This window comes from Corythoichthys intestinalis, chromosome 16 (assembly GCF_030265065.1).
Source record: "Corythoichthys intestinalis isolate RoL2023-P3 chromosome 16, ASM3026506v1, whole genome shotgun sequence".
Classification (NCBI taxonomy): domain Eukaryota; kingdom Metazoa; phylum Chordata; class Actinopteri; order Syngnathiformes; family Syngnathidae; genus Corythoichthys; species Corythoichthys intestinalis.
This window is the reverse complement of record NC_080410.1, coordinates 14,689,352-14,714,039: the sequence shown is the minus strand read 5'-3', so window position 1 is coordinate 14,714,039 and position 24,688 is coordinate 14,689,352. Positions and strand designations below refer to the sequence as shown.

General features: G+C 39.0%; 1 protein-coding gene across 6 annotated transcripts; it reads right to left on the bottom strand.

Moving 5' to 3' along the window:
• Window positions 1–2,700: 2,700 nt before the first annotated feature.
• On the bottom strand, window positions 2,701–19,773 carry LOC130904873 (MICAL-like protein 1). Of its 6 annotated transcripts, XM_057817958.1 has the most exons (17): window positions 19,759–19,773; window positions 19,195–19,420; window positions 18,883–19,041; window positions 18,521–18,569; window positions 15,958–16,099; window positions 13,897–13,943; window positions 13,635–13,777; window positions 11,910–12,430; window positions 8,755–8,800; window positions 7,778–8,216; window positions 7,500–7,625; window positions 4,959–5,085; window positions 4,782–4,872; window positions 4,643–4,716; window positions 4,439–4,553; window positions 4,286–4,332; window positions 2,863–4,201 (listed from the first exon to the last, which is right to left on the bottom strand). In XM_057817958.1, exons 3-17 carry the CDS (start codon window positions 19,023–19,025, stop codon window positions 4,086–4,088), a joined length of 2,226 nt encoding a protein of 741 aa, XP_057673941.1. In that variant the 5' UTR covers window positions 19,026–19,041; window positions 19,195–19,420; window positions 19,759–19,773; the 3' UTR covers window positions 2,863–4,085. The 6 variants fall into 6 exon arrangements, with proteins under 6 accessions (XP_057673942.1, XP_057673940.1, XP_057673941.1 ...); XM_057817959.1 differs by having other exon boundaries at window positions 2,701–4,201; window positions 4,278–4,332; window positions 18,883–19,420; XM_057817957.1 differs by having other exon boundaries at window positions 2,862–4,201; window positions 13,897–13,940; window positions 18,883–19,420.
• Window positions 19,774–24,688: the final 4,915 nt, after the last annotated feature.

Sequence of the window (24,688 nt, the reverse complement as noted above, 5' to 3'; positions counted from 1 at the left end):
CAAATTGAACCATTTTGCTTACTGAAGGCCCGCCATGTGGTTAATAAATGCTAATATTAGATAAAAATCTCCAACCTGTCATGGTCCTCCCTGTCAGCAAACCTTCCATGACAGGGTGGACATGGTTCTTCTAAGTTTAAGCCAAATACTGATAATGTTGACATGCTAATATGATAAGAGCTATTAGATGCTAGAAAGCCTAGTCTGATCAGGCAAGCCAAATTTACACCTAATTACTGTAAATTGGTTAAGGAACACTTTTGTGTTGAACTTTTCAAGGTATGACATCAAAAGGAACTGAGATAGCAAGGAGATAATCAGGAATGTCGTGATGCTGACCCAAAAGAAGAAGAGAATATCTGGAGAAAGAATGACCCTCCAAAACAGCTCAGTTATGTTCATTTGTTTCTCTTCAGGTCAATCATTCTTCACTTTAGCAATTTACCATCTTATTGTATAGTTCAATGTTTGGCTCACTCAGTAGAATCATCCAAGGAGTTATATTGTATAATGCAACAATAATGGCTCATTTTGGTGTTTTGGTAGGTTCTGGTAGTTTCCATCTGAAGGGGATAGGACCTTTGGTATATATATTTAAACTTAATTTCTTTGATTCATCCACCGATCTTTTACAATTTGTCCACCCTGTCAGGTTACTGTCCACTCTGTAATTTTTATATTCTGAGAAAATAAACAATTTATTTTCACACGTTAGCAAACCCACTGTGTGATTTCTGCATGAATAAGTAAGGTCCTTATAGTATCAGTTGAAAATTTGACCACATATCTTAATTGTCAGATTTTATTAAGAAAAGAATGTCGAACTTTTGCTGATTTTAAGCAGATTCGAATAATTTGCCCTAATTTAATTACTATCCAAATACTTTTCCAATTCAAAGGACAAAAAAACTTTCTGAAAATAGACATTTTAAATCACTAAATCATTAGAATGTATTTATTCTGCTTTGAATTTGTCCATGACAAAGTTGACATAATTTGCTGTTTACGTGTACTTTCTCTGCTTGTAGTTATTTTCAAAAAGTGTGTGAGCTTGACCAATGTGTATTCCTAACAGTATAACAGCTACTTGATACTATAAATATGAAATTAAATGGAAAATCCCAGGTCATTTTGGGAGAAGTTGGGAGTTCTCAAAGGTACCGTACATTGATATAATGATTTTGCAAGTTCTCCCTCTTAGAAATCATGGAGGGGTCTGAAATTTTCACTGCAGGTGCATGGTGAGAGAGATAATCTAAAAAGATAAATCCAGAAATCACAATGTATGATTTTTTAACGATTTTAGTTGTATTGAGTTCATCTTGTCTACACTTAAAGATTAGTTGATTTTTTTTTTCTGTTATCCCAGACAATAGTTATACGTTGTTTTAGTTACCTGACATGTTTCGCTGAACACTTCCGCCTTCATCAGAGAGTCACTGGTGTTTGTGTGACGCGTCTTTATCACTGCAAAAGGGAAAACCACATCATGGACAGGGAAAGGGCCAGAGTCATCCACGCCAAGAAAGCCAACATCAGCGCTGGATCAGGGAGGCCATTAGGATCCGCAAGCGGGGCCCGAGGGCCATCAAAACGGACAGGGGTGCTTACACGCGCTCTACTACCTGGACCAGCATCCTGGAAGAGTGAATGCTCAGCAGAGAGCGTGACTCTCCTGTCAATCTGACAGGTGAGTCACGCCATCATCCATCAGCTGATAAAGACTCGTCACACCCACACCAGTGACTCTCTGATGAAGGCGAAACACATGAGGTAAAAAAAAATACTAACTTAACTTCCTGGCTGTGTGGGTCAGGCCATTGTCATGTTGGAAGACCCAGGCACGAACCATCTTCAATGCTCTGACTGAAGGAAGGAGGTTGTTCCCCAAAATCTCACAAAACAGGGCCCCAGTCATCCTCTCTTTAGTACAGTGCACTTGTCCTGTCCCATGCGCAGAAAAACACCCCCAAAGCATGATGCTACCACCACCATGCTTCACAGTAGGGATTGTGTTCTATAGATCGTACTCATTATTCTTCCTCTAAAAACTGTGGAATTATGGCAATTAAGTTCTATTTTACCCCCATCTGACCACAAAACTTGCTCCAATAACTCATCTGTATCATCAAAATGGTCATAGGCAAACTTAAGACGGGCCTTGGTTTTAGCACGGTAACCTTCCATGCCATGCATGATTTCAAACCATGACATCTTAGTGTATTAGTAACCTTGGCAACAGTGGTTCCACTTCTTTTCGGATCATTGACCAACTCATTTCATGTATTTCTGGGCTGATTCCTCACCTTTCTTGAAAAATTGAGACCCTACGAGGTGATATGTTACATACCGTATTGGCCCGAATATAAGACGGCCCTGATTATAAGACGACCCCCTCTTTTTCAAGACTCGTTTGAAAAAAAGACTTTTTGAACACCAAATTAATTTTTATACAGAAAATAATTACAGTACATCCGAAACAAATGACTATAACAATATATTTGAGGGAAAATGCATGTTATTTTGCCTCATTCAAATCATAATATCTGAACATTTAAACATGTAAACTAAAGTGCAATCACATTCGTAAATGAATGGCTTCTGGTTTTTGAAATGTAAATAAACCAATCTATTGTGATAAAACAACAACATTGCAATAACTGCATTAACCATCAAAGTGAAGTCTAACTGTAACTGTAGTCTTGAAACAAATCTGAACAAGGAAAAACATTGCAATAAAATAATGCAAACTGAGATCTGTCATGACAGAACTACGCTTCAATGATATCTGGCGTCATTTAGCGTCGTGAATGGGGGGAGTAGCTGAGATCTGTCATGACAGAACAGGGATTCAATGATATCTGGCACCATATAGCGTCGTGAATAGGCATAATATATAGACCGCGAATATAAGACGACCCCCTCTTTTTCAGTCTTATTTCAATGCAAAAAACACCGTCTTATATTCGGCCCAATACGGTAGTATTCCGATTGAGATTGACAGTCGTGTCTAACATCTTCCATTTTCTAATGATTGCTCCAAAAGTGGACCTTTTTTCACGAAGCTGCTTGGCAATTGCGCCATGGCCCTTTCCAGCCTTATGGAGGTGAACAATTTTGTCTCTGGTGTCCTTGGACAGCTCTTTGGTCTTGACCATGTTACAGGTTTGAGTCTTACTGATTGTATGGGGTGGACAGGTGTCTTTATGCTGCTATCGACCTCAAACAAGTGCATTTGATTCAGGATAATACATGGAGCGGAGGTGGACTTTTAATAGGCGGACTAACAGGTCTTTCAGGGTCAGAATTCTAGCTGACTGACAGGTGTTGAAATACTTATTTGCAGCTGTATCACACAAATAGTTAAAATATCATGCATTGTGAATCCTGGATTTTGATCTCTTTCATAGTGGACATGCACCTACAATCAAAATTTCAGACTCCATCATGATTTCTGAGTTGCAGTACCTGCAAAACAGCAGGGTGTTCAAATTCTTATTTTCTTCACTGTATTTCTTTATTTCTACATGTATACATCTTGGAAAATTGTACAAACGTTGTGTGTCTGTAAACTATCATCATCCAAATTTTAAAGAAATAAATCATTTCACTCTGTGTGTAGTCAAGATAGTCATTTGCTTTTCTTAACTGCTGAAACAAATTCATTTCCCCACAATATTACTTTATTTATCTGCAATAAAACACACATATTGATTGCAATTCCCCATATGATTACACACTGCTTATGCATTGCATGAGCCGAATAGTAAATTGCCGGAGTCATTGTGGGGGTGGAGGGGTTGTTGACTTTCTCATGTTTATTCTTGCTTTCCTAAAATATTCAAAATGACTCAAATAACTTTGGCATTAGGCTGACTTAAAAGTTGCACTTTTGAGAGTGATACATTTTTCAGTGTGACTTATTTTTCATTCACGTTCCGTTTAAAGCCACAGTACAGTAAAATAGAGCTAACACATCATCATGTACAAGAATAATTGAATCAGTGGTTTTAGACATTTTCTTTGCGATTTATCTGCAGCGTCAACAAGGCTTCAGCTCTTTTAGTCAAAAGGCTTCAGCTCTTTTAGTCCACGGAGTCGTTGGTGCGCTCGCCTTTCTGGTTGCGCTTCTTAAAAACCTTGGAGGGCTTGAATTTTCCTTTGGATTTCTTGAACTCTTTCAACCCTTCTTTCTGGAGCTCTGTGAACAGGAGTCAAATATTTACGCAAATCTGACAATATCATAAAACATTTCCTTAAATATTAAAATATAATACATTCTAACCGTGGCTGGTCATCATCCCTTCTGAAAGTACATCCTCTTGTCGCTCCCTAATGTGGAAACAGAGTTTCATTTCACATTTTTAGACGCTAAAAAAAAAAAAAAAAAAAAAAAAAAAAAAGAAATCCATGCTGATATGGTCTGATCTCAATCTACCTTTTTCTGTCTTGATCCAAAATGCTGACGATCTGGTTCCTCTGCTCGATAATGACAAGCAGCTCAGCCATCAGACTTTGCTCATGACCTCGATCTTCTTCACTCCAGATGTTTTCTGAAAGGGCAACAAAAAGCTCAGTCAAGGCAGTGTCTTACTGTAGCTCAAATTGTCACACTAGTTTACATCACATGAAATAATTTCACCAGGTTTATTGAGCAGACGTCTAAGTTCATATTCCACATCGGCCTGCCTCTCTTCCAATGTTTTCTGCTTTGTCCTGCCACACACTCAGTTTAATACTTTGCTAGTCCCACTCCCACGGGAGTATGGAAGGCTACTTACAAATAAACCAGCTCAGTATCTTGTCGCATCAGTATTTGTCTCTCATGAGTAAGAGCAAGCCATTCGGTCAGTAGACGTTCTTCCTCTTCGTCTAAATGTTCAAAAGGAATGTGCTCTTCAGTATTTTACGTGATATGTGGAGTAGATATTTGATTTGAAATGAAATGCCTAATGGACCATTATTGCACTCTCTGAGATTTCTCTCCAGCTCGACGCCTTTTTCTTCCATTGCCTCTAATTGTTCCTTCAATTGTTTCATTTCCTCCTGTAGTTCTGCTGCAGAAGCATACTGGTCTTCCTGCACCTGTCAAACAATAAATAACACTCAGCATTTCTAGATACAATTAACATACATGGGGCAGTCCAGAATTAGAGGACATTATATATGTCACGCGAAACGTGGAACTAGAAGAAAAACAGCATTTTAAGAAGTATTACAGACTTATTTGGTATTGATTTTTTTTTTTTTTTTTTTTTTTAAGATTTGGTCGCATAGCAAATTAATTCACTCAGAAATTGCATGTTTTAGTATTTTGTATGTGGATTATTTAAAATTTGCAGGATGACCAAATTGAATATCAAATATAACAAGAAATTTATGACTTTGCTTCAGTTTTTTTTTTTTTTTTAATAAAATTGTCAGCACCGATTGAATGTCTCATTCTACCACATACAATCTTGTAATGCATATGATCGGAATAATGCAATCATGTTTTTTTATTTACATATGAAAGTTTGACCTCTGGGTCAGCAGTAACAGCTAGCTTAACAGCTAGTTTCTACTGTACTTCTGACAGACAGCTAACATTAGTACAGTAACAGTTGCTACCCTTTACTCAGATTATGCCAAGTATTGTAACTATCACATAAATCTATCAATTTAGAGACAAGAAAAAAAGTCCTTTCAGGAACAGTGGTCACTACAATGGACAGATAGTCAAAAGTTAACATTTAAGACCTTTCAAGTCTTTATATAGCAAGTTACTAGTTTTGGTCATTTAAAACAACTTTTTTTGACACTTAAGACTTTTAACCTTTTATAGGGCAAGTGACTCTTTTGGTAATTTGTAAAAACGTAAATATTACTAATTATTGTTATTAATGTTGATAATAGCATTGTAAAATGATATCGAAAAATATCAACATCAGTTTTTCATTATCGTTTTTTTGGGCCAATATGCGTGTTGCATTCAAAGTGAATGTAGAGGTTAGGAGGTTACATTTATCAATATTAATGCATCCAGCATCACAATAAAATTAACCATAATATGTTAGGTCCACAACTGCATTTATCGGTATTGTTTAGATATCGGTATCTGATTTTTTTTTAGTTTGCCAATATCGGAATATTGGTTATGGGTTAAAAAGCCTTAATCGGACAACTCTAATTATCCATCCATCATCTAAAGCTTAATCCGGGGTCGGGTCACGGGGGCAGCAGCTTTAGCAGGGAAGCTCAGACTTCCCTCTCCCCACCCATTTCAACCAGCTCCTCCGGCAGAATCCCAAGGCGTTCTCAGGCCAGCCGAGAGACATTTCTCCAGCGTGTCCTGGGTCGTACCCGGGGCCTCCCACCAGTGGGACATGCCCGGAACACCTCTGCAAGTGGGGCGTCCAGGAGGCATCCGAACCAGATACCCGAGCCACCTCAACTTGCTCCTCTCAACGTGGAGGAGCGGCTTGAGGAAGAGTCCCTCCTGAATGACCGAGCTTCTCACCCTTCCTCTAAGGGAGAGCCCGGACACCCTGTGGCGGAAACTCATTTCGGTCGCTTGTATCCGTGATGTTGTTTTTTCTGTCAGGACCCGCAGCCTGTGACTATAGGTGGGGGTAGGAACGTAGATCGACTGTTAAATCGAAAGCTTTGCATCACTGCAGGCACTGCACCGATCCACCTGTTGATCTCTCGCTCCTTCATATCCTCACTTGTGCACAAGACCCCAAGATACTTGAACTCCTCCACTTGGGGCAGAATGTCATCCCCGACCATGAGGACCATGATCTCGGATTTGGAGGTGCTTACCTTCATCCCAACCGCTTCACTCTCAGCTGCGAACCGCTCCAGTGAGAGTTAGAGATCACGGCTCGATGAAGCAAACGGCACCACATCATCTGCAAAAAGCAGAGATGCTGAGGCCCCCAAACCGGACCCCGTCAATGATTCGGCTGTGCCTAGAAATTCTGTCCATAAAAGTTATGAACAGAATCGGTGACAAAGGGCAACCTTGGCGGAGTCCAACCCTCACTGGGAACAGATTCCACTTACTGCCAGCAATGCGGACCAAACTCTGACACCGGTCGTACAGGGACCGAACAGTCCTTTATCTAATTTTTTTTTTTTAATTCTTATTATTCATTATTGTATTTTTATAATATTTTTTAACAATTGTAAATGTTTAAATGAATAAAATGTTAATAAAACAAAATTATTAAAATAACAATTTATAACTACAGAAATTCACACGAGTCATAGCCCAAGTAACACTCAGTTTGATTTTTTTTTTTCTCCATAGTATTTAACTCATTGTCTGCCATTGAAGGCGGTAGGCATCCAATCCATTTTAACTGGGAGTTGAACTTTCATTCACCCCTACCAGTCTAAATGGATTGGACGTTCTAACGCCGTCAATGGCAGGCACCCAGTTAAATGAGAGCCCTGTAAAGGTTTTTTTTAAAAAATCATAATTTGAAAATGAAAGGGTTAATTTAGAAACACACCTTCCTTTTAATGAGTGGGAAGCCATGTCCTGGAGCAGGGGCCCGTCCAGATGTGAGGGCCTGGCAAGTCTTTGATTTGGTCATTTCAGTTTTTGCATCAAAATGTTCCTTCTCTTTGCAACCCTGCTAAAATTGAAAATTACAAATTCCTATGAAATATTACTGAGATTTCCCTGAAATGTTTATGTGACTGTTCATAAAACACCATTTACTTCAACAATAGTTATTAACCTGTAGGTTGAAGTCAATGATTTTGAAAGTTGAAATGACGTCCATACCTCACTTAGTGTTGAAGAATGTAATTTCTTGTCTCCTGTCATGTCAAAATGGATCTTTTTCGATTTAACAGCCGGTGCAGAAAGACTTCTCGTCAAAAGGGGAATATTATTTACTGTTTTGGGGACGTTGGAGGTCACTGGCTGGAATTTGTTGCTCCTCTTCACTCCCCCCAAATCTGAACATTTAGGTTGATTGGTATCTCTAATATGAGTATCTTTGAGCTGTAGCTCTGTCTTGACTGCATCTTCCTCCTCCAGGTCTTCACTAAAAGGATTGGGAGGAGGGACTTTTGGTCTGTACCAATACACTTGGCCATTTGGGCCACGTTTGGAATGCACGGGTGGTCCTGGTGATTGAACTGGAGGCAATTGTGTCCATGGTCCGGGATGAATGATTCCCAGCCATGGGTGATTGGTTTTTATAGGACTTCTCTGCCTCCTGTAATGGCAACAAGGAAAGTGTTAACTAGTGTTCTAACTCTCAAGATTGGTTTCAAGAGTTGCAACAATACATAGCAAAGCCTCTTCAGTGTTTCACAGTAGAAACAGTGTACATTTCTGTGAGCACAGTGGGTTCAACAGATGGGTGCTAGCACTTTTGAACATGTGTCTAAACCAGGGGTGGGCAATCTTTTCCACAAAGGGCCACAGTGGATGCGGGTTTTCGTTGCAACCCATCAAGCGGACACCTTTTCACCAATATGCTGTCTTACAAGTGCAATCATTTGAGCACCAGTTTGCCCACCCCTGGTCTAAACCATAAAAAAGAGAGACTGAAATTTGACAAAATGCATGTTGCCAAACCACAAAACCTCAGTGAGAATGTCCAATAGAAAAACAAGACAAAAGTGGAACTTGTTTTGCAAAGCAATGATGCAAAATGGAGCCATTCCAAGGAAATGACGCCCTCCCTACTGTGAAACCTGAGGGATGGTCTTTTATGTACAATGCAAAAACTTGTACATCAGTCCACTTACGTGTTAGATGAAAAATGGGAAGACTGACTTTGAACAGTGGAACTGCCTAAATAAGACAATGAACATTGGGGAAAACATGTGAGCTTTTGATATACAGCAGCCTCAATCTACTGTATATTCAGACCTAGTCAGAAGTTTGGAAAAAGTTATTTCAAGAGCATGAGCAACAACAACTAAGTGATGCAGGTTTTATTGTGCATGCAAGTCCTTGACTTTTGTTGCGGTATCTTATTCAGTTGTTAATGCATTTAGTAGGATCGTCAAAAGCAAGGGCGTAGGTTTGGTCTCAACATTGGTAGGGACAGCATAACCTGCATGAACACTTTTTGCAGGGGATGGGACATTAATAAGACCAAATAGATAGGGTGAACGGGGGTCAGGTCTACATTTCTCACGAATATGAACCTAATTAATTGATGGGCTAAATGATCAATGCAAAAATATATCTGTATTGACTCCTACTAACTTTCATGTGTATTGGTTCAGGTAATACCCTATCCGATTCAAACCATTGTTTAAAAAAAAACAAAAAAATACTACGAAAGAAACATTTTGAAAAATTTTATAAGCAAGTTTATATTGCAACATTTGGACATAAACTTCAAATATATTAACATACACAATAAATACAAAGTCTAGGGCTGTCAAACGATTAAAATTTTACACATTTTTGCACATTTAATGCAAATAAGGTTGCTTTAAAGTTGGTGGGGACAATTTGAGCATGTCCCCACCATCCATACGCGGAGTTTAAGGCTGGGGCCGGGGGAGCCAGCCCCCACCGCTGGTGGCCGAAAAGTGTCATTACATGTAATTGATTTTCCTATATATAATTTCAAAATTAAGAGTTTTCCGGTAAAATATTGTCTATAAAAATTGCAAAGCAATAAAACAAACAGCAAAAGTGTATGAAATGAACAAAATAGATATTTTTATAATGGGTCAAAATGATCTTTCCAAAAGATCATGTGACTAGCACCTTAGATCACAGGTGTCAAACCGATTCCAGAGAGGGCCAAGTGGGTGCTGGATTTTGTTCCAACCGATACCGTGCAGAGAGTTTACCCAATAAACTTCCTACTGAAACAAGCAGCACCTGACAAAGTTTAACTGATTACACATGTAAAAGATCTGATTGGTGAAAAGGTGTCTTCATTGGTTGGAAAGCTAACCTGCACCCACTTGGCCCTTTCTGGAATCGGTTTGACACCTGTGCCTTAGATGGTCATTTGCTTTAAGAACCAAAGAGGCAAGATGGATAATACGTAATTTTTTCAAACCTAAGCTTTGAAAAGCGACAACAACTACCAAGTATTAAAAATGTGGACCATGACACGCCAGACAGCACCGCCAAAATGGTGAGCGGAGTTTCAATTTCCCCCACTAAAGACGCTCATTGTAAAACAGAGTCACCACCGGTGTCTTGCCAATGTAGTTACCCCCATCAAAAACTGTATCCCCTGGTTGAAGGAGCGCACATACACACACACACACACACACACACACACACACACACACATTAGTTATGCGTTATGTCGACTTAAACAATTAACTGAAGCCAGAAAAGAACCAGTTATATATTTTGGACACTGACGTTTATTAAACTGGAGAAACTCCATACAGGACTTGAATTACAGTACAAAGTTATAGATCATCCTATGAGTAAAACAGTAAAACATTACCTTTTTTTTACGTTCAGTACGTACAGTATGTTACGTTATACGACAGGAAAAAAAAGTTTTTTTGATGGATGGGCCATGTTTTAAAACCTCATAGATAATTACATCACCAAGAAAAACAAGCAAATAAAAAAAAGAATCGCTGTCCTAACCAGCCTGATTTAGAATTCCCCTCAAGAATGATGGGTAACAACCCCCCCCACCCCCCCCCCCGCTAATTTTCAACTTATAATAATATTCTTGTAAGTTAATTTTATTGCTGACACTGCGTTTCGGGGATATCAACATGTTGTGCCAACCTCTGCCCCTAAAGTCAAACTCCGCCTATGCCACCGTCCCTACGCAAACATACGCCCTTGGTCAAAAGCATGGAAAATATTGCCGTATCATACTAAAACGTCGTATCCGGATACGATATTTGATTGCAAAAGGTTGATACTCAGTTATTTTTTTTCCCCACAACCACAGCTAACTAGAATTTTTTGTAATAGGGTAAATTCTAATGGAGGCTATGTCTGCATTTCCCTGTTAACTAATTGGCTGCCATTGACCATGCTTGACGTCCAATCCATTTGAAGTGGAAGGGCTTTGCTGCTACCTTTCCACTCCAAATGGATTGGACATCTACTAGTAATAAACTAAATTGATTAGTTTTAATTTAGTTTTTAAAAGCCACATGAATATACGTCTCTCATCGTCAGCGGTGCTGAATAAAAACATTACATTTAATTTTGGTGTTTTTATTTATGTTGTATCGAAAATGCTATAGAGTATTTTTTGAGTATCGATATAGAATAAAAAGCTTTAGTATCATGACAACAGTAGTGCTTAGGTATTATTTCCTAATCTGACACTGTACCCTTCCATGATAAGAACATAGTTTGGCACTTCTACCCTCTTGTTTTCCCTTTTCTTATCTTAAGAACCGGGCGCTGATAGCAGTAACTGATTAGCATCCCAGCAGGCTCCTCGCCCTGTTTTCCCTTTATGTGTATGTTTTGGGCGGGCTGTAACCGAGAGGAAGACTGGTCGTGTGAAATGGTGACCATGTCAGAAATGAAAATGACTGCACCAAGGTAATTTTACATGTCGTTTTACCATTTCATGATCATTCTATTCAAAACAATGGCACGGGGAAAGCCTAATTTTCTTTTTTCAGCAATTCTGGGTGTGACATCACACGCATCATTGATGATCATTCCTAGGTTTCTGGTGCTGCACTTGCTTGTACTGTACATATTAACAGAATGACAGATTGTTCTGATTCTATTTAATAAAGTGCATTGAATAATCTCATATGTGAATATTATTAATCATTTCTATATATTGATCTACACAAAATGAAATGTCGTTGCAGTAGCTTGTGCTGAAAATACAGCCTTTTATTCATTTGCACTAAGTTCTAATTCAATTTATGCATAAGCTATAACAAGAAAAAGTAGATGGCAGCTTTCAAATAAAGTAGCGTTTCTTTACCTGAGGTGACGCTCACTGATTGGGAAGCTTGAGCCAAGGGTGCAGGCACGGAAATTGGAGTCTGTTCTGATGCCAGCTGCTTACTTTCTCCAGTTACTTGAACACAAGGTGACGAGAACTCCAATAACTCCTCAGTATTGGTCACTTCATTCTTCCCGTTTCCTGCCTGAACTGATGGCGATTCATCCTTGCCATCAGATGTTTCTTCAATGCATCTTTGAACAGGAGATGGGGGCTTTGACATTCTTCTCTGCCAGTCAGATGACTCATGCTGTGCTGTTTGCTCTATCTCCTGTGGTTTATAAACCAGTTTGTCATGTGACTTTGTTTTTTCAGAGTACTTAGGGATGTTGATGAGAGTCAATCCACTAAGATGTAGGCAGTCTTCCCATAACTTAAACTTTTCTTCAGTTTGAAACGCTGCACCACCTGTTGTTATGTGGTCGCAACAGATAAAACCACCAGCATCTTTTCCTGGAGTGTAAAAGCCTGCTGCAAGGGTGCCGTGGCATACTTGGCATCTGAAAGACAAAGGTTTGTATGTCTAAATGTTACTATATGTTTGCATCATATTTATGACTTTGCAAAATACACTAGTGCAGTGTTTTTCAACTGGTGTGCCATGAGAGATCATCAGGTGTGCCGCAAGATATTATCCAATATCGCATTCTTATTTACGTCTTCGGGCAGAGTTGCAGTAGGAAGAAAGGAGTAGGTAGAAAGTTTTGGTCGCGTGCAAATGAGCAAGGTATTGCTAGTGTCACTGTCAAGTACTGCTCGGATTTCCAACCATCAGGCACCTTGCTGTCAGCGACAATGTGGACCCCAGCACGTCTACTGTACATCATTTGATTAGACTCGTCAACTGTCGATATACACAAAAGTTTCCTTTCCATTTTATCTATATGTGACGACCGTCAATCCTCCCCCTGTGTTTTGTTCCAGCACATTGTCAAAGACAGCAAGGTGGCTGATGGCTAGAAATCCAGGGAGTCCTTGAACGCAACACGAGCAGCTATGGTGCCAAGCAAGCCTAAACGTTATCTCCAAATGAAACGACCGTCGCTTCAAAACAAGTCGATGGACTATTTTGTTCGCCTTTGTGAAAACACAGAGAAACAGACATTTTTTTAGAAAAATTACAAAGGTAAATGAGAACGCCCCCAAAGCCAGTTACCTTGTTGCTGAACTTGTTGTTAAAGCCAAAAAGTCCCACACTGTGACAGAGACAATACTACCTGCCTGCAAAGCCACTGTCAGCGAGATGCTGGGCCCTGATGCGGTTAAAGCATTGCTTTAACTTTATCTTGCCAAAATCCCCCTGTCTGATAATTCTGAGCTGTTGACAAAAATTACTGCCAGGATATCAGCTTTGTGTTCATCTAAACAGGCTTAAGTTTCACACTGAGTAAGTATAAATATTGAGAAATTATTTTATAATTAAATATACTGTACAGAAAGTAATTTTGGAACATTTTTTGATGTGTGGTGTGCCGCAAGATTTTTTCCAATGTAAAAACGTGCCGTGACTCCGAAAAGGTTGAAAAACACTGCACTAGTGCAACAATGATTAATCGATTAACTCGATTAAAAAAAATACTTCGCATCAAATTTTGCTTCTTCGAGGATTCGTTTAGAGTAACATTGTAATGGTTTGTTTTGAAAGTGTTGCATTTAGTTTTAATGATAGGTAGGTAAACGTTAGCATTATTTGAGTGAACACACCTAAAACAACTGCGGTGCCATATCTCCCCGTGGATCACATTTCTCTGAATGAGATGAACAGGTTTGATGCAAAAGTGACAAACACTGTGTAGACTTCTATCAGAATAATGATGTTCTTCACTGCCGGGCATGGAAGTTGAACGCTGTTGAAAAAAAAAATAGCAACAAGAGAATTTGAATATACAGACCAGATGATTGAATAGGTATAGGCTGAAAATTGTTTCGGGGATTCTATACATTTGAAGATTTACATTTTCATCACCTTGTTTGATGACTTGATGTGTGTTGACCTCAAACTGGAAGAACCTGCTGCAAAGTCAGCAGAGAAAATGTAAATGATGAATAAAGATTACTTGTAAAAAAAAAAAAAAAAACATGTTTTGGCTTGATTAAAGATAAAAGGCGACACGTCGTATCCACGACATTGGTTATAAGTAATGTGAAAATCGCGTCAGAAGATTGTTGCATGGACCATAACAAATTAAATTAATATCATTACTAAATACCACATGTGAAAGTTACACAACTGTGGGCATGTGACTCAAGAACGGGAATATTTACTGTTCTCAAAACAAACGTATTGACTTATGCATCATTCGCTGTTCAACATTATGAATATTTGCAGTCATATTACTTATGCAACATTTCGAGTCTTCAGTTAACTTATAACGCATGCTGCTTTTGTAATGTGGGAGGTACAAAATCTTTGCAAGCACGAGAATATGCAGCCTTTAAAAAAAGAAAAGAATTATATTTTATTAAATAAAATTAATTTATTTATAATAAATAAATAAAATAAAGACTTTTGACGCTTTGGCAAGGTGAAGCAATTTGAAAAGTAAAATATACTTCAATGTGGCAATGAAATAGAAGACCGCCAAAGGGCCTCAAATGTATACTGGATTATTGAATTTGTATGTTAAGTCATTGGCTGCCATTGGCGGCGATAGACGTCCAATCCAATTTATCCTGAGGGTTGCCTAGCCCTCTCAGCTAAAATGGATTGGACATTTATCGCCATCAGTGGCAGTGAAACATGATCACTTAAAGCAACACTATGTAACTTTTTAGTTTTGGTCGATTTTAGCGACGCCGGTGGATAAAAAGCGGTAATGTTTTGCCTTTAGGAAGACCGTTTCCCATGGGGACTACCGCACTGTGTCGTAAAATTATGATCTCCCGGTCGCCTGCGGATGGATTAAACGACATTTCTGTTTCCAGCGGCTGTGTGAAGGATGAATAGTTGTAATAAGAATAAGATAATGAATCTAATTGTGGCTAAACAATAGCATATAACGGTTAGCAACCGTGTGGCTAAAGCCGGGTGAGTGAAAGTGAGAGCTGGGCCAATGTTTATTCTTGACTATCCTTTTATCCTGAGAGCCTCTCTTTTTTTTCCTCCTTGGACAAAACATTTTGTCTCTTTTGTTGCTCTGCCGTCTTTTCAGAATTCGCGTGAAAGCGTTAGCATCGACTTCTGTCTTTATAATGAATGGGGAAAGGGGAAAGTGACGTATGCCGTAAAGCAGTCTGCACATTTGTAGTGTTTTTTGTGTGGAAGAGTTCCTGCCAGCCTCCTCAAAGTTAATTGGTGCCGGCTAAAGAGATACAGACCCCCTCAAGATATAAAAGAAGTGTCATTCAACTAGTTGTCAGTCGACGTATCATCACAAATGTTATGAAAATATTTCATAAAGGTTGAAAAGTTACCTAGTGTTGCTTTAATGTCAGGCATCCCATTACAAATTAATTTGATGTCTATCACTGTCAATGGTAGTCAATGAGTGAATAACTACCTTTATAGCTTTACTGTTTACATACTTTGTTTCTAATGAAGTGTCTCTCAACTTGACGAATACAGTGAATATAAAAAGTCTACACACCCCTGTTCAAATATTATAGATGATAATGTAGTACTTCATGTGACCTAGAATTCGAACAATACAATTAAAAAAACACTCTGTGAGAGGGGAAGTAAAGATAAACAACTGAGATAACGGTGGTTGCATAAGCGTCCACATCCTCTGAGTTGTGGCTGTCTAAAGAAAGAACCAATCACATTTAAACTCATGTTACTGGGTGTCACCATACACCTTTTGATGAGCTCAAAATAAGTTTAACTCGTCTAACCTTTCCTTAGAGAAAATGTTTTGAAATGATTCATCTTGGTCTTGTTTTTTTATCTCACAAAAAAACTGGCATTTGAACAGTGGTGTGCAAACTTTGTAGCCACAGCACATTGTGCTCATTGAGCTGCTCCCAGAGCAAACAAGCTGATGAACACTTCGAATTAAAATAGAGAGAGTGATGTTTCCTCACACACCGTTAGATGGCCTGCTGAAGTAGTGGTAATACTGTGAAAGGTAGGTGATGACACTCAAATAGTCAGGCACCTCAATAGCAAGCATTTCTTTAGGGATAAGGAAAGCAGGAATGCCCAGTTTTGTCTCTGCAACCTCAAAGGCCTGAAAACAGAGATGATGCCAAATGGAGAAAAAATAGTTTTGGACAAATTTGATAATTTCACACTCTTAATGGTCTATCGCAGACTATTACACCACAGTACATCGTTTCGGAATCATTGCTGTGCAGTATTACATGTAGACATGTGCCGATTCCCGGTTTCAAGGTATAACGTGGTATGAAAACGTCACGGTTTCAAAACCGCACAAAAATTCCATCATACCGTCCCTACGGTATTATCTATTTTTTATGTCCCAAAAATGCAGGGAGAAGTCCCTCGCTTGCAGCTGCAAGGCTCAACCCTTTCCCACTGGTCGTTGCTCAGTGTAACTGTGCTCAGCTGTGCTACACAATGGCTGGAGGAAGTGAAACTCTTGAACCTTTTTCCCTCATTGGAAAAAAACGAAATCGCTGGTATGGGAATACTTCGGCTACAGAAGAGTTACAGACGGCCGCGGCTTAGAGGAGGAGGACTAACCGACATGTAAAACATGTTTGCAGAGTGTGGCTGTTGAGGAGGCAATACCTCCAATTTGATTCGTATTTATACAAAATTAAAGGTTAGTAAACACTAGGGGTGTAACGGTACATGTATTTGTATTGAACAGTTTCGGTACGTGGTGCTTGGTTCGGAACGGAGGCGTACCAAACGAGTTTCTGACGTAATGTAACTCTTACTTTTCGAGGCTGTGAGTCGATCGGGTTACAGTTTCTTTGTGTAGATTATATTTACTCCGTCTTCTCTACTATAATGAGGACCAACACGGTAGGACAGTATAACCCAGAAACGTCAACGGCGCGAGAACGTGGCCACCGCGAGAACGCAGTGAAACGCGGGCGTTAAAGTCAATCAGCCAATGCACACCAGTCACAGTGCGGCCGCGCGTTAGACGCGTCCCAGAAGTGGCTCAACAAGACGTACGCGAAAAGAACGGCAGAGTTTACTATTTGACGTGGGACGCGACCCTCCTGCCTCAATACTACAACCGGTAGCTAGGATCGGGCAGATTCGTGTAAAAATACGGTGGATCCGGTCGATTTTCAAACTAATATGCAATCGTAACCCACTTTTTGAGTCCATCAGATCTCTTGAGTGGTAGATCGGGGCACAGTTGACTTGTCTTTGCTGATTTACTGCTGTCTTCTCTGCTATAATAATAACCAACACGGCCCCGTGTTCAATACAAAACCCTCCTACCACAACAAAACAAGTAGGAACTAATATTCACATAGGAAATAAAGTTATAAAACATAAAATTTACAATATAAATGAATACTACATCACATCTGTAAAATATAAACACATAATAAAATAAATAATAGCCCATTTAAATAAAATACATTGAAATGAGCTAAAACAACTGTAAATAAATAATAAAAATAATACACAGATCCTGCTTACACAATTAAATTTATTAATTTCTGTGTGGCGGTTTAACTTGAGAAAATCCACCAATAAAGCTTTTGAAAACCGTTCATAAGGGGAAAAAATGATTCATTGAGACATTTCATTAGTAAAATACATGTTAAAACCTTTGTCACTGGGATTGCTTTTCTCTTTAGCACAGGACTTCTTTTTTCTTCTTTCTTTCAGAAAGAACGCTGACCAATACACGGAGTCTGAAAGGCAAATTGTTGTTGGATTATCTTTAAATACCTGCTACTTTTTGAGCAGAATTCTAGCTTTGTGTAGGCTAATGTTCCTATTGTTGAAAGCACAAGGGTATGTGATAAACACCTAGTACATTAATATTTTGCATTTTTTTTCTTACTGTACCGAAAATGAACCGAACCGTGACCGCAAAACCGAGGTATGTACCGAACCGAGATTTTTGTGTACCGTTACACCTCTAGTAAACACTGTCATGAACGTTTCCCACCAGCTACGAGAGTTAAGTCCAGCGTGTTTAGTGTGTCTAGTGATGGTGAAACGTGTTTTTTTCTCTCTGGCAACTGTGTGTTGAGAAAGAGATTGTGTGTGTATAATGTAAAAATGATACGAGTCATACACACGTGCTTTTTATGGAAAATAATTCAATTAGTTTTTCTTCTGATAGTAATAACGTTAAGCTGTGGCTGTGGGTTTACGCTCACCAAAGGGACAGTATTTATTTTATTTTGAATAGCTGTTTTTTTCAGTATTTTTTGTTATCTTATAAAAATGTATTTCACCTTAACATTATACTTATGTTTCAATTTGCTAATGTTTTTCAAAAATAGAAAAAACCTGTTAAATTGATTTTATTTTTTTATTTTTTTTTTAAACCCAGATACCTCAAAGTAACATATTTTAGAGCTGTAATTGAAATACCGTGAAACCGTGATATTTTTGCTTAAGGTTATCATACCGTCAGAATCTCATACCGGCACATGCCTACTGTTTGTTGAAAGGGACACATTACCATTGTGTGCAAATGACTCACCAGTTGGTTGTTTTCATAAATATTAGCTCTGGAGAGGGATTTGAAATCACTGCATCAATGTGAGAAGAAAGAAAAAATATTTAGATAAGAGAAAATATATAAATCAAAGTACAAATGAGCAGTCTTCGAAATCATTTTTAACTACAAAACAACCCAGAGTAATCCAATTTGGTGTAAAGGGAAGAGAAGATGTCGAGGAGCGAGATTATGGTTGAAGAGATTAGTCCCACTCACAGTCACTGTCAAATCCAGATTAAACAGCATGCTAAAGCAAATTGACATTTTTGGAAGAACGTTACCCCGTGGACCCCTGTTCAGAGAGTTATCCTCCTTCACAAATAAAGAAAAACATGAGTACTCACATGAGATCTGGGCGGTGTTTGTGAATGATGGCACAAAACGCAAGTCCATCTCGAAATGAAGTAGACAGGTTGGTGATTTCCACTTGAGGGTAAGAGATGCAGATTTGGCTGCACCACTTCAGCAAAGCTTCTTTCGATGCCATCGTGTCATGTGGGACTCTGGACCTCATGACACGAGGTGTTGGTCAGCGTGACATACATCAACATAACAACGTGGATGCAGAAGGAAAATATCTCCGAGGCTACATTTAGCACACTAAAGTTTTCTCAAGATACAACACATTCGAGGAAGTTCACAAAAGTTAAGCTTACGCGTTAGCCTGAATTTATACAATTTAGCGGGTCAAGATCCTGTCGCAGCAGTCATTTAGCAGTATGAAGCAAAAGGAAATGTGTACGTGAAGTACGATTCCAAGTCAGTTCGCTCGCTGAGGTCCACAAGCAGTGTAATGAACTAAACAAAACAAAAAAAAAATCCCCTCGGTGGCTTTCCATCCATCTTGTGCTTCACACTCGATGAACTACATAGTAGCTGCCGCTAGAGGGAGACAAAACGCAGTCATAAGAATTTTCTAGCGAGGCAGTCACTAGTTTATGGTAGGTTTATAAAGCCCTAGCCAAAATGTGGTCCAAAAGCATAACTACATTACGTCAATCAAAAAAGCCGTTTTAATCAAAAAAAAAAAAAAAAAAAAAAAAAACCTTCAATCAAAGAAAAATTGGTTCCAAATACATTTTTTTGAGTTTCAAATTTATTTTTGCATTCAAACACATTTTTTTTAATTGAAGTGAATTTTTCTTTGATTGAAAATAAATATTTTGATTGAAGCAACTTTTTTTTTTTTTTTTGATTGAATAATAAGGACACAAATCTACCTCCATAGTTTCAGCAGAAATGGGAAGCACCTGACTGCAATCAACTGATTGTACTTCAGATTGGTGAAAAGGTGTCCTCTTAATCGGTTGCAACAAAAACCCGCACCCACTGCGGCCTTTTGTGGAATAGTTTTCCCACCCCTGGTTCAGACTCTAAACCTAGTGAGTGAACGAGTGAGTACTCACTCACTCACTCACTCACTCACTCACTCACTCACTCACTCACTCACTCACTCACTCACTCACTCACTCACTCACTCACTCACTCACTCACTCACTCACTCACTCACTCACTCACTCACTTCCTTGCCAAGATCTTTTGACTTTGTGTAACTTGTGATCTCATCGACTGTAAAGAAAACAAATGGAGAACTACCAGTAGGGGAGAGTGGGGGGAGTTGTGCCAGTTTTTACTTAAAGTGACTTTAAAGTGAGGTCATGATAGTAATCTATTCAACTGCAATATGAACATATATTTCAGAATGTGGTGCATCTTTGGGAACAATCATTTTGAATCTGAACTATAGTATATAAGAAATATAGCTTTCTCAAAAAAAGTGGTCTTTTGGCACAACTTGCCCCCAGTGCGGGGTAAGTTGTGCCCTTGGAGAGAATGCATTGGGGTAAATTGTGCCATTGATTATTGAATTGAAACAGTATATTTTATCTCTGCTAGAAAAATAAGATTCAAAATTATTCATTTAAGGTTTATTTAAACTTATTTTGCAACATCAAAGGCTAATTTTCTTCAAGCCCATTGTGCCTAATGAGCACATCAGAGGTAGATTTTCAACAAGACCTAACGCTCCATGAGCATATCAGAACAAAGTTTAGTCAAAAGAAACAAGAAACAACCGTTTCAGAGTCCCTTTTTATTTTCATTCCTTTTCTATTTTTTCACCCCTTTCATTTTCTCTGTCGTGTGTAGTCTGCTTTATCACCGTCAGTGGTGTCATTAATTCAGGGGTGTCCAAACTTTTTGCGAAGGGGGCAGATTTGGTGTGGTAAAAATGTGGGGGGCCGAACTTGGCTGATGTCCTTAGAAGAGGGGTATCCAACATCGGTCCTTGAGGGCCCCTATCCAGCTTGTTTTTGTGAGGAGCAGCATTTAGTGTGTACGCTACTTCATATGCTGGTAGCAGGTACTACTGACCAATTTATTAAGTCTGTGTGCGGGCCAGACGTTATTTATTTTATGATAGAGGCTGGGGGCCGGATGAAATTTGACCAGGGCCGCATTTGGCCCCTGGGCCGGACTTTGGACATGTCTGCATTAATTGGAATGGCCAAGGTGCTTTCTTCTGAGCGACTGTACACAACTGCTTTCTTAATTTTCTTGAGTTTAGTTTGATTTGATTCTTTAAGAGCTCTTTTCATCTGCCTGTGAGTTGTGCCACTGGCACAACTTACCCCAGGCCCTGTGGCACAAATCACCCCAACCCCAACTTTTTGGAAAAATTGCATCATCCATCAATTTTGAGCTAACATTGTGACAGCTGTGCAAATTCATAGAGTAGCTTACCAAAGCACTAAAACATGTGTGAAATGTTTTCAAACTTAACATAACTGTTCAGACACAACATTCAAAAAAACAATATCATAGAAATTTTACTTTGAAAGGCAAAAAACATTTTTCTTAACTTAAATGTGCTTACCTCTCATGCAATAAGGCTCTCTTCTTTTCAGGATGAGTGAAATGACTGAGTCTTCAAAAATAATTGGTCACATGACCATTTTTTTCTATGGTTGCCTAGAAACGGGGGGTGGCACAACTTCCCCACTGGCACAAATCACCCCACTCTCCCCTATAGTGTGTATTTTCGAAATATCAAAACACCATCAAATGAAGGAAACATTGTCAAATGATCATTAACCTTTATCTAACCATCTACGGGATTGCTGACACAAATACTGAAGATCGCGTCATATCATTTTGCAACAATGACATTGAAACAACTGCTTATACAGTATGTTCTCCTCATGTCCAGGAATAATACAATCATTATGGAAGGACGTTCACCGTTTCTGGCTTGATCAATTGACATTTCAAGCCATTCTTCAAAACAAGAACGATGAGCTTTGTACAAATCTCTTTTTTTATGGCAACGTGCCCCCCCCCCCCACACACACACACACACTCAAAACTTTCAAAAATCTACCCCCGATTTAATTGGGAATTTAAATTAATTTAAACAAATTTATTAATTAACAGAACACATATTAGATTCATGTCAATTCTTGTATATAGGGCTAAATGTAAATGCTTGTATATTTGTATTTTTTCTGTTAGTGTTATTATATACTGTACCTCTCTTGCCATTTTATTGTACATTGCTGTTAAAGCATTGACGATTTTTAAAAATAAATAAATACATAAATAAACAAGACCTTAGCCTAGAACAGAGGTCAGCAACCCGCGGCTCTAGACCCACATACAGCTCTTTAGCTATATGTGGCTATAGGGAGCTATAGGGAGCCCTAGCTATAGGGCTAGGGCTCTATATAAATAAAAAAAAAGTCTTAAATACAATAATCTGAATTTAAGGATGCCTTGCATGGAAAATAAATATTTAATCATGAAGGCTCATAATGTATTTGTAGCTAACTTAATCACTGTGATATTAGGCTAATATAGCTAATATAGATTAATACAGCATGTGTTGCCTTCAATACAAGGCCTTTAGTTTTAAGCGGCTCCAGACATACTGGTCCTTCTCACAAAAACTTGCATATCGTGATAAAGTTCATTATTTTCTGTAATGTTGCTGTAATATAATTAGACTTTCATATATTCTAGATTCATTACACACAACTGACGTTTCTATTTAAGTTTAATATTGATGATTTTGGCAAAAAAGTAAAGAGAAAAAAAAAAGAAAAAACAAAAATCCCGATCTCAAAAAATTTGCATATCATGAAAAGGTACTCTAAAGAAGCTACTAACCTAATCATCTAAATCAACAAATTAACTCAAAACTCCTGCAAAAGATTCATGAGGCTTTTAAAAACTCCCAGCCTGATTCATTACTCAAAACCACAATCATGGGCAAGACTGCCGACCTGACTGCTGCCCAGAAGACCATCACTGACACCCTCAAGCAAGAGGCTAAGACACAGAAAGAAATTTCTGAGTGAATAGGCTGTTCCCAGAGTGCTGTATCAAGGCACCTCAGTGGGAAGTCTGTGGAAAGGAAAAAGTGTGGCAGGAAACGCTGCACAACCAGAAGAGGTGACCGCACCCTAAGAAAGATTGTGGAGAAGGGCCGATTCCAGACCTTTGGGGACATGCAGAAACAGTGGACTGAGTCTGGAGTAGAAACATCCAGAGCCACCGTACACAGGTGTGAGCTGGAAATGGGCTACAGGTGCCGCATTCCCCAGGTCAAGCCACCTTTGAAACTGAAACAGCAGCAGAAGCGCCTGACCTGGGCTACAGAGTCGCAGCACTGGACTGCTGCTCAGTGGTCCAAAGTACTTTTTTCAGATGAAAGCAAATTTTGCATGCCATTCAGAAATCAAGGTGCCAGAGTCTGGAGGAAAACTGGGGAGAAAGAAATGCCAAAATGCCTGAAGTCCAGTTTCAAGTACCCACAGTCAGTGATGGTCTGGGGTGCCATGTCAGCTGCTGGTGTTCGTCTACTGTGTTTTATCAAGGGCAGGGTCAATGCAGCTAGCTATCAGGAGATTATGGAGCACTTCATGCTTCCATCTGCTGAAAACCTTTATGGAGATGAAAATTTCATTTTTCAGCACGACCTGGCATCTGCTCACAGTGCTAAAACCACTGGTAAATGGTTTACTGACCATGGCATTACTGTGCTCAATTGGCCTGCCAACTCTCCTGACCTGAACCCCAAAGAGAATCTGTCGGATATTGTGAAGAGGAAGTTGAGAGACACCAGACCCAACACTGTGGATGAGCTTAAGGCCGCTATCGAAGCATCCTGGGCCTCCATAACACCTCAGCAGAGCCACAGGCTGATGGCCTCCATGCCAAGCCGCATTGAAGCAGTCATTTCTGCAAAAGGATTCCCGACCAAGTATTGAGTGCATAGCTGATATAATTAATTGAAGGTTGACTTCTTTGTATTAAAAAACACTTTTTTGTATTGGTCAGATGAAATATACTCATTTTTTGAGATAGGGATTTTTGGGTTTTCTTGACTTTTTGGCCAAGATCATCAATATTAAAACAATAAAAGGCTTGAACTACTTAAGTTGTGTGTAATGAATCTAAAATATATGAAAGTCTAATGTTTATCAGTACATTACAGAAAATAATGAATCACAATATGCAATTTTTTTTTTTAGAAGGACTAGGTATTTGTTTTTTGGGTGTTTTTGTATGGATCTTTCAACATTTTGGGTTGCCGACTCCTGGCCTAGAACAACTACCACTAGATTTACTAATGACAAATTTGAGTTTAGATAACGATGAGTGGACTGCACACTACAGTGATGGCCAAAAGTATTGGCACCCCTGCAATTCTGCCAGATAATGCTCAATTTTCCCCAGAAAATGATTGCAATTTCAAATGCTTTGGTAGTACTATCTTCTACTATCTTCTTTGCCTGCAATGAAAAAACACAAAAGATAATGAAAAAAATGAAATCATTTTCATTTTAAACAAAACTCAAAAAATGTGCTGGACAAAAGTGTTGACACCCTCAGCCTAGTACTTGGTAGCACAACCTTTAGACAAAATAACTGCGAACAACCACTTCTAGTATCCATCTATGGGATTCAGGTCTGGGCTCATTGCTGGCCACTTTAGAAGTCTCCAGTGCTTTCTCTCAAACCATTTTCTAGTGCTTTTAGAAGTGTGTTTTGGGTCATTATCCTACTGGAAGACCCATGATCTCTGAGGGAGACCTAGCTTTCTCACACTGGGCCCTACATTATGTTGCAAAATTTGTTGGCTGTCTTCGG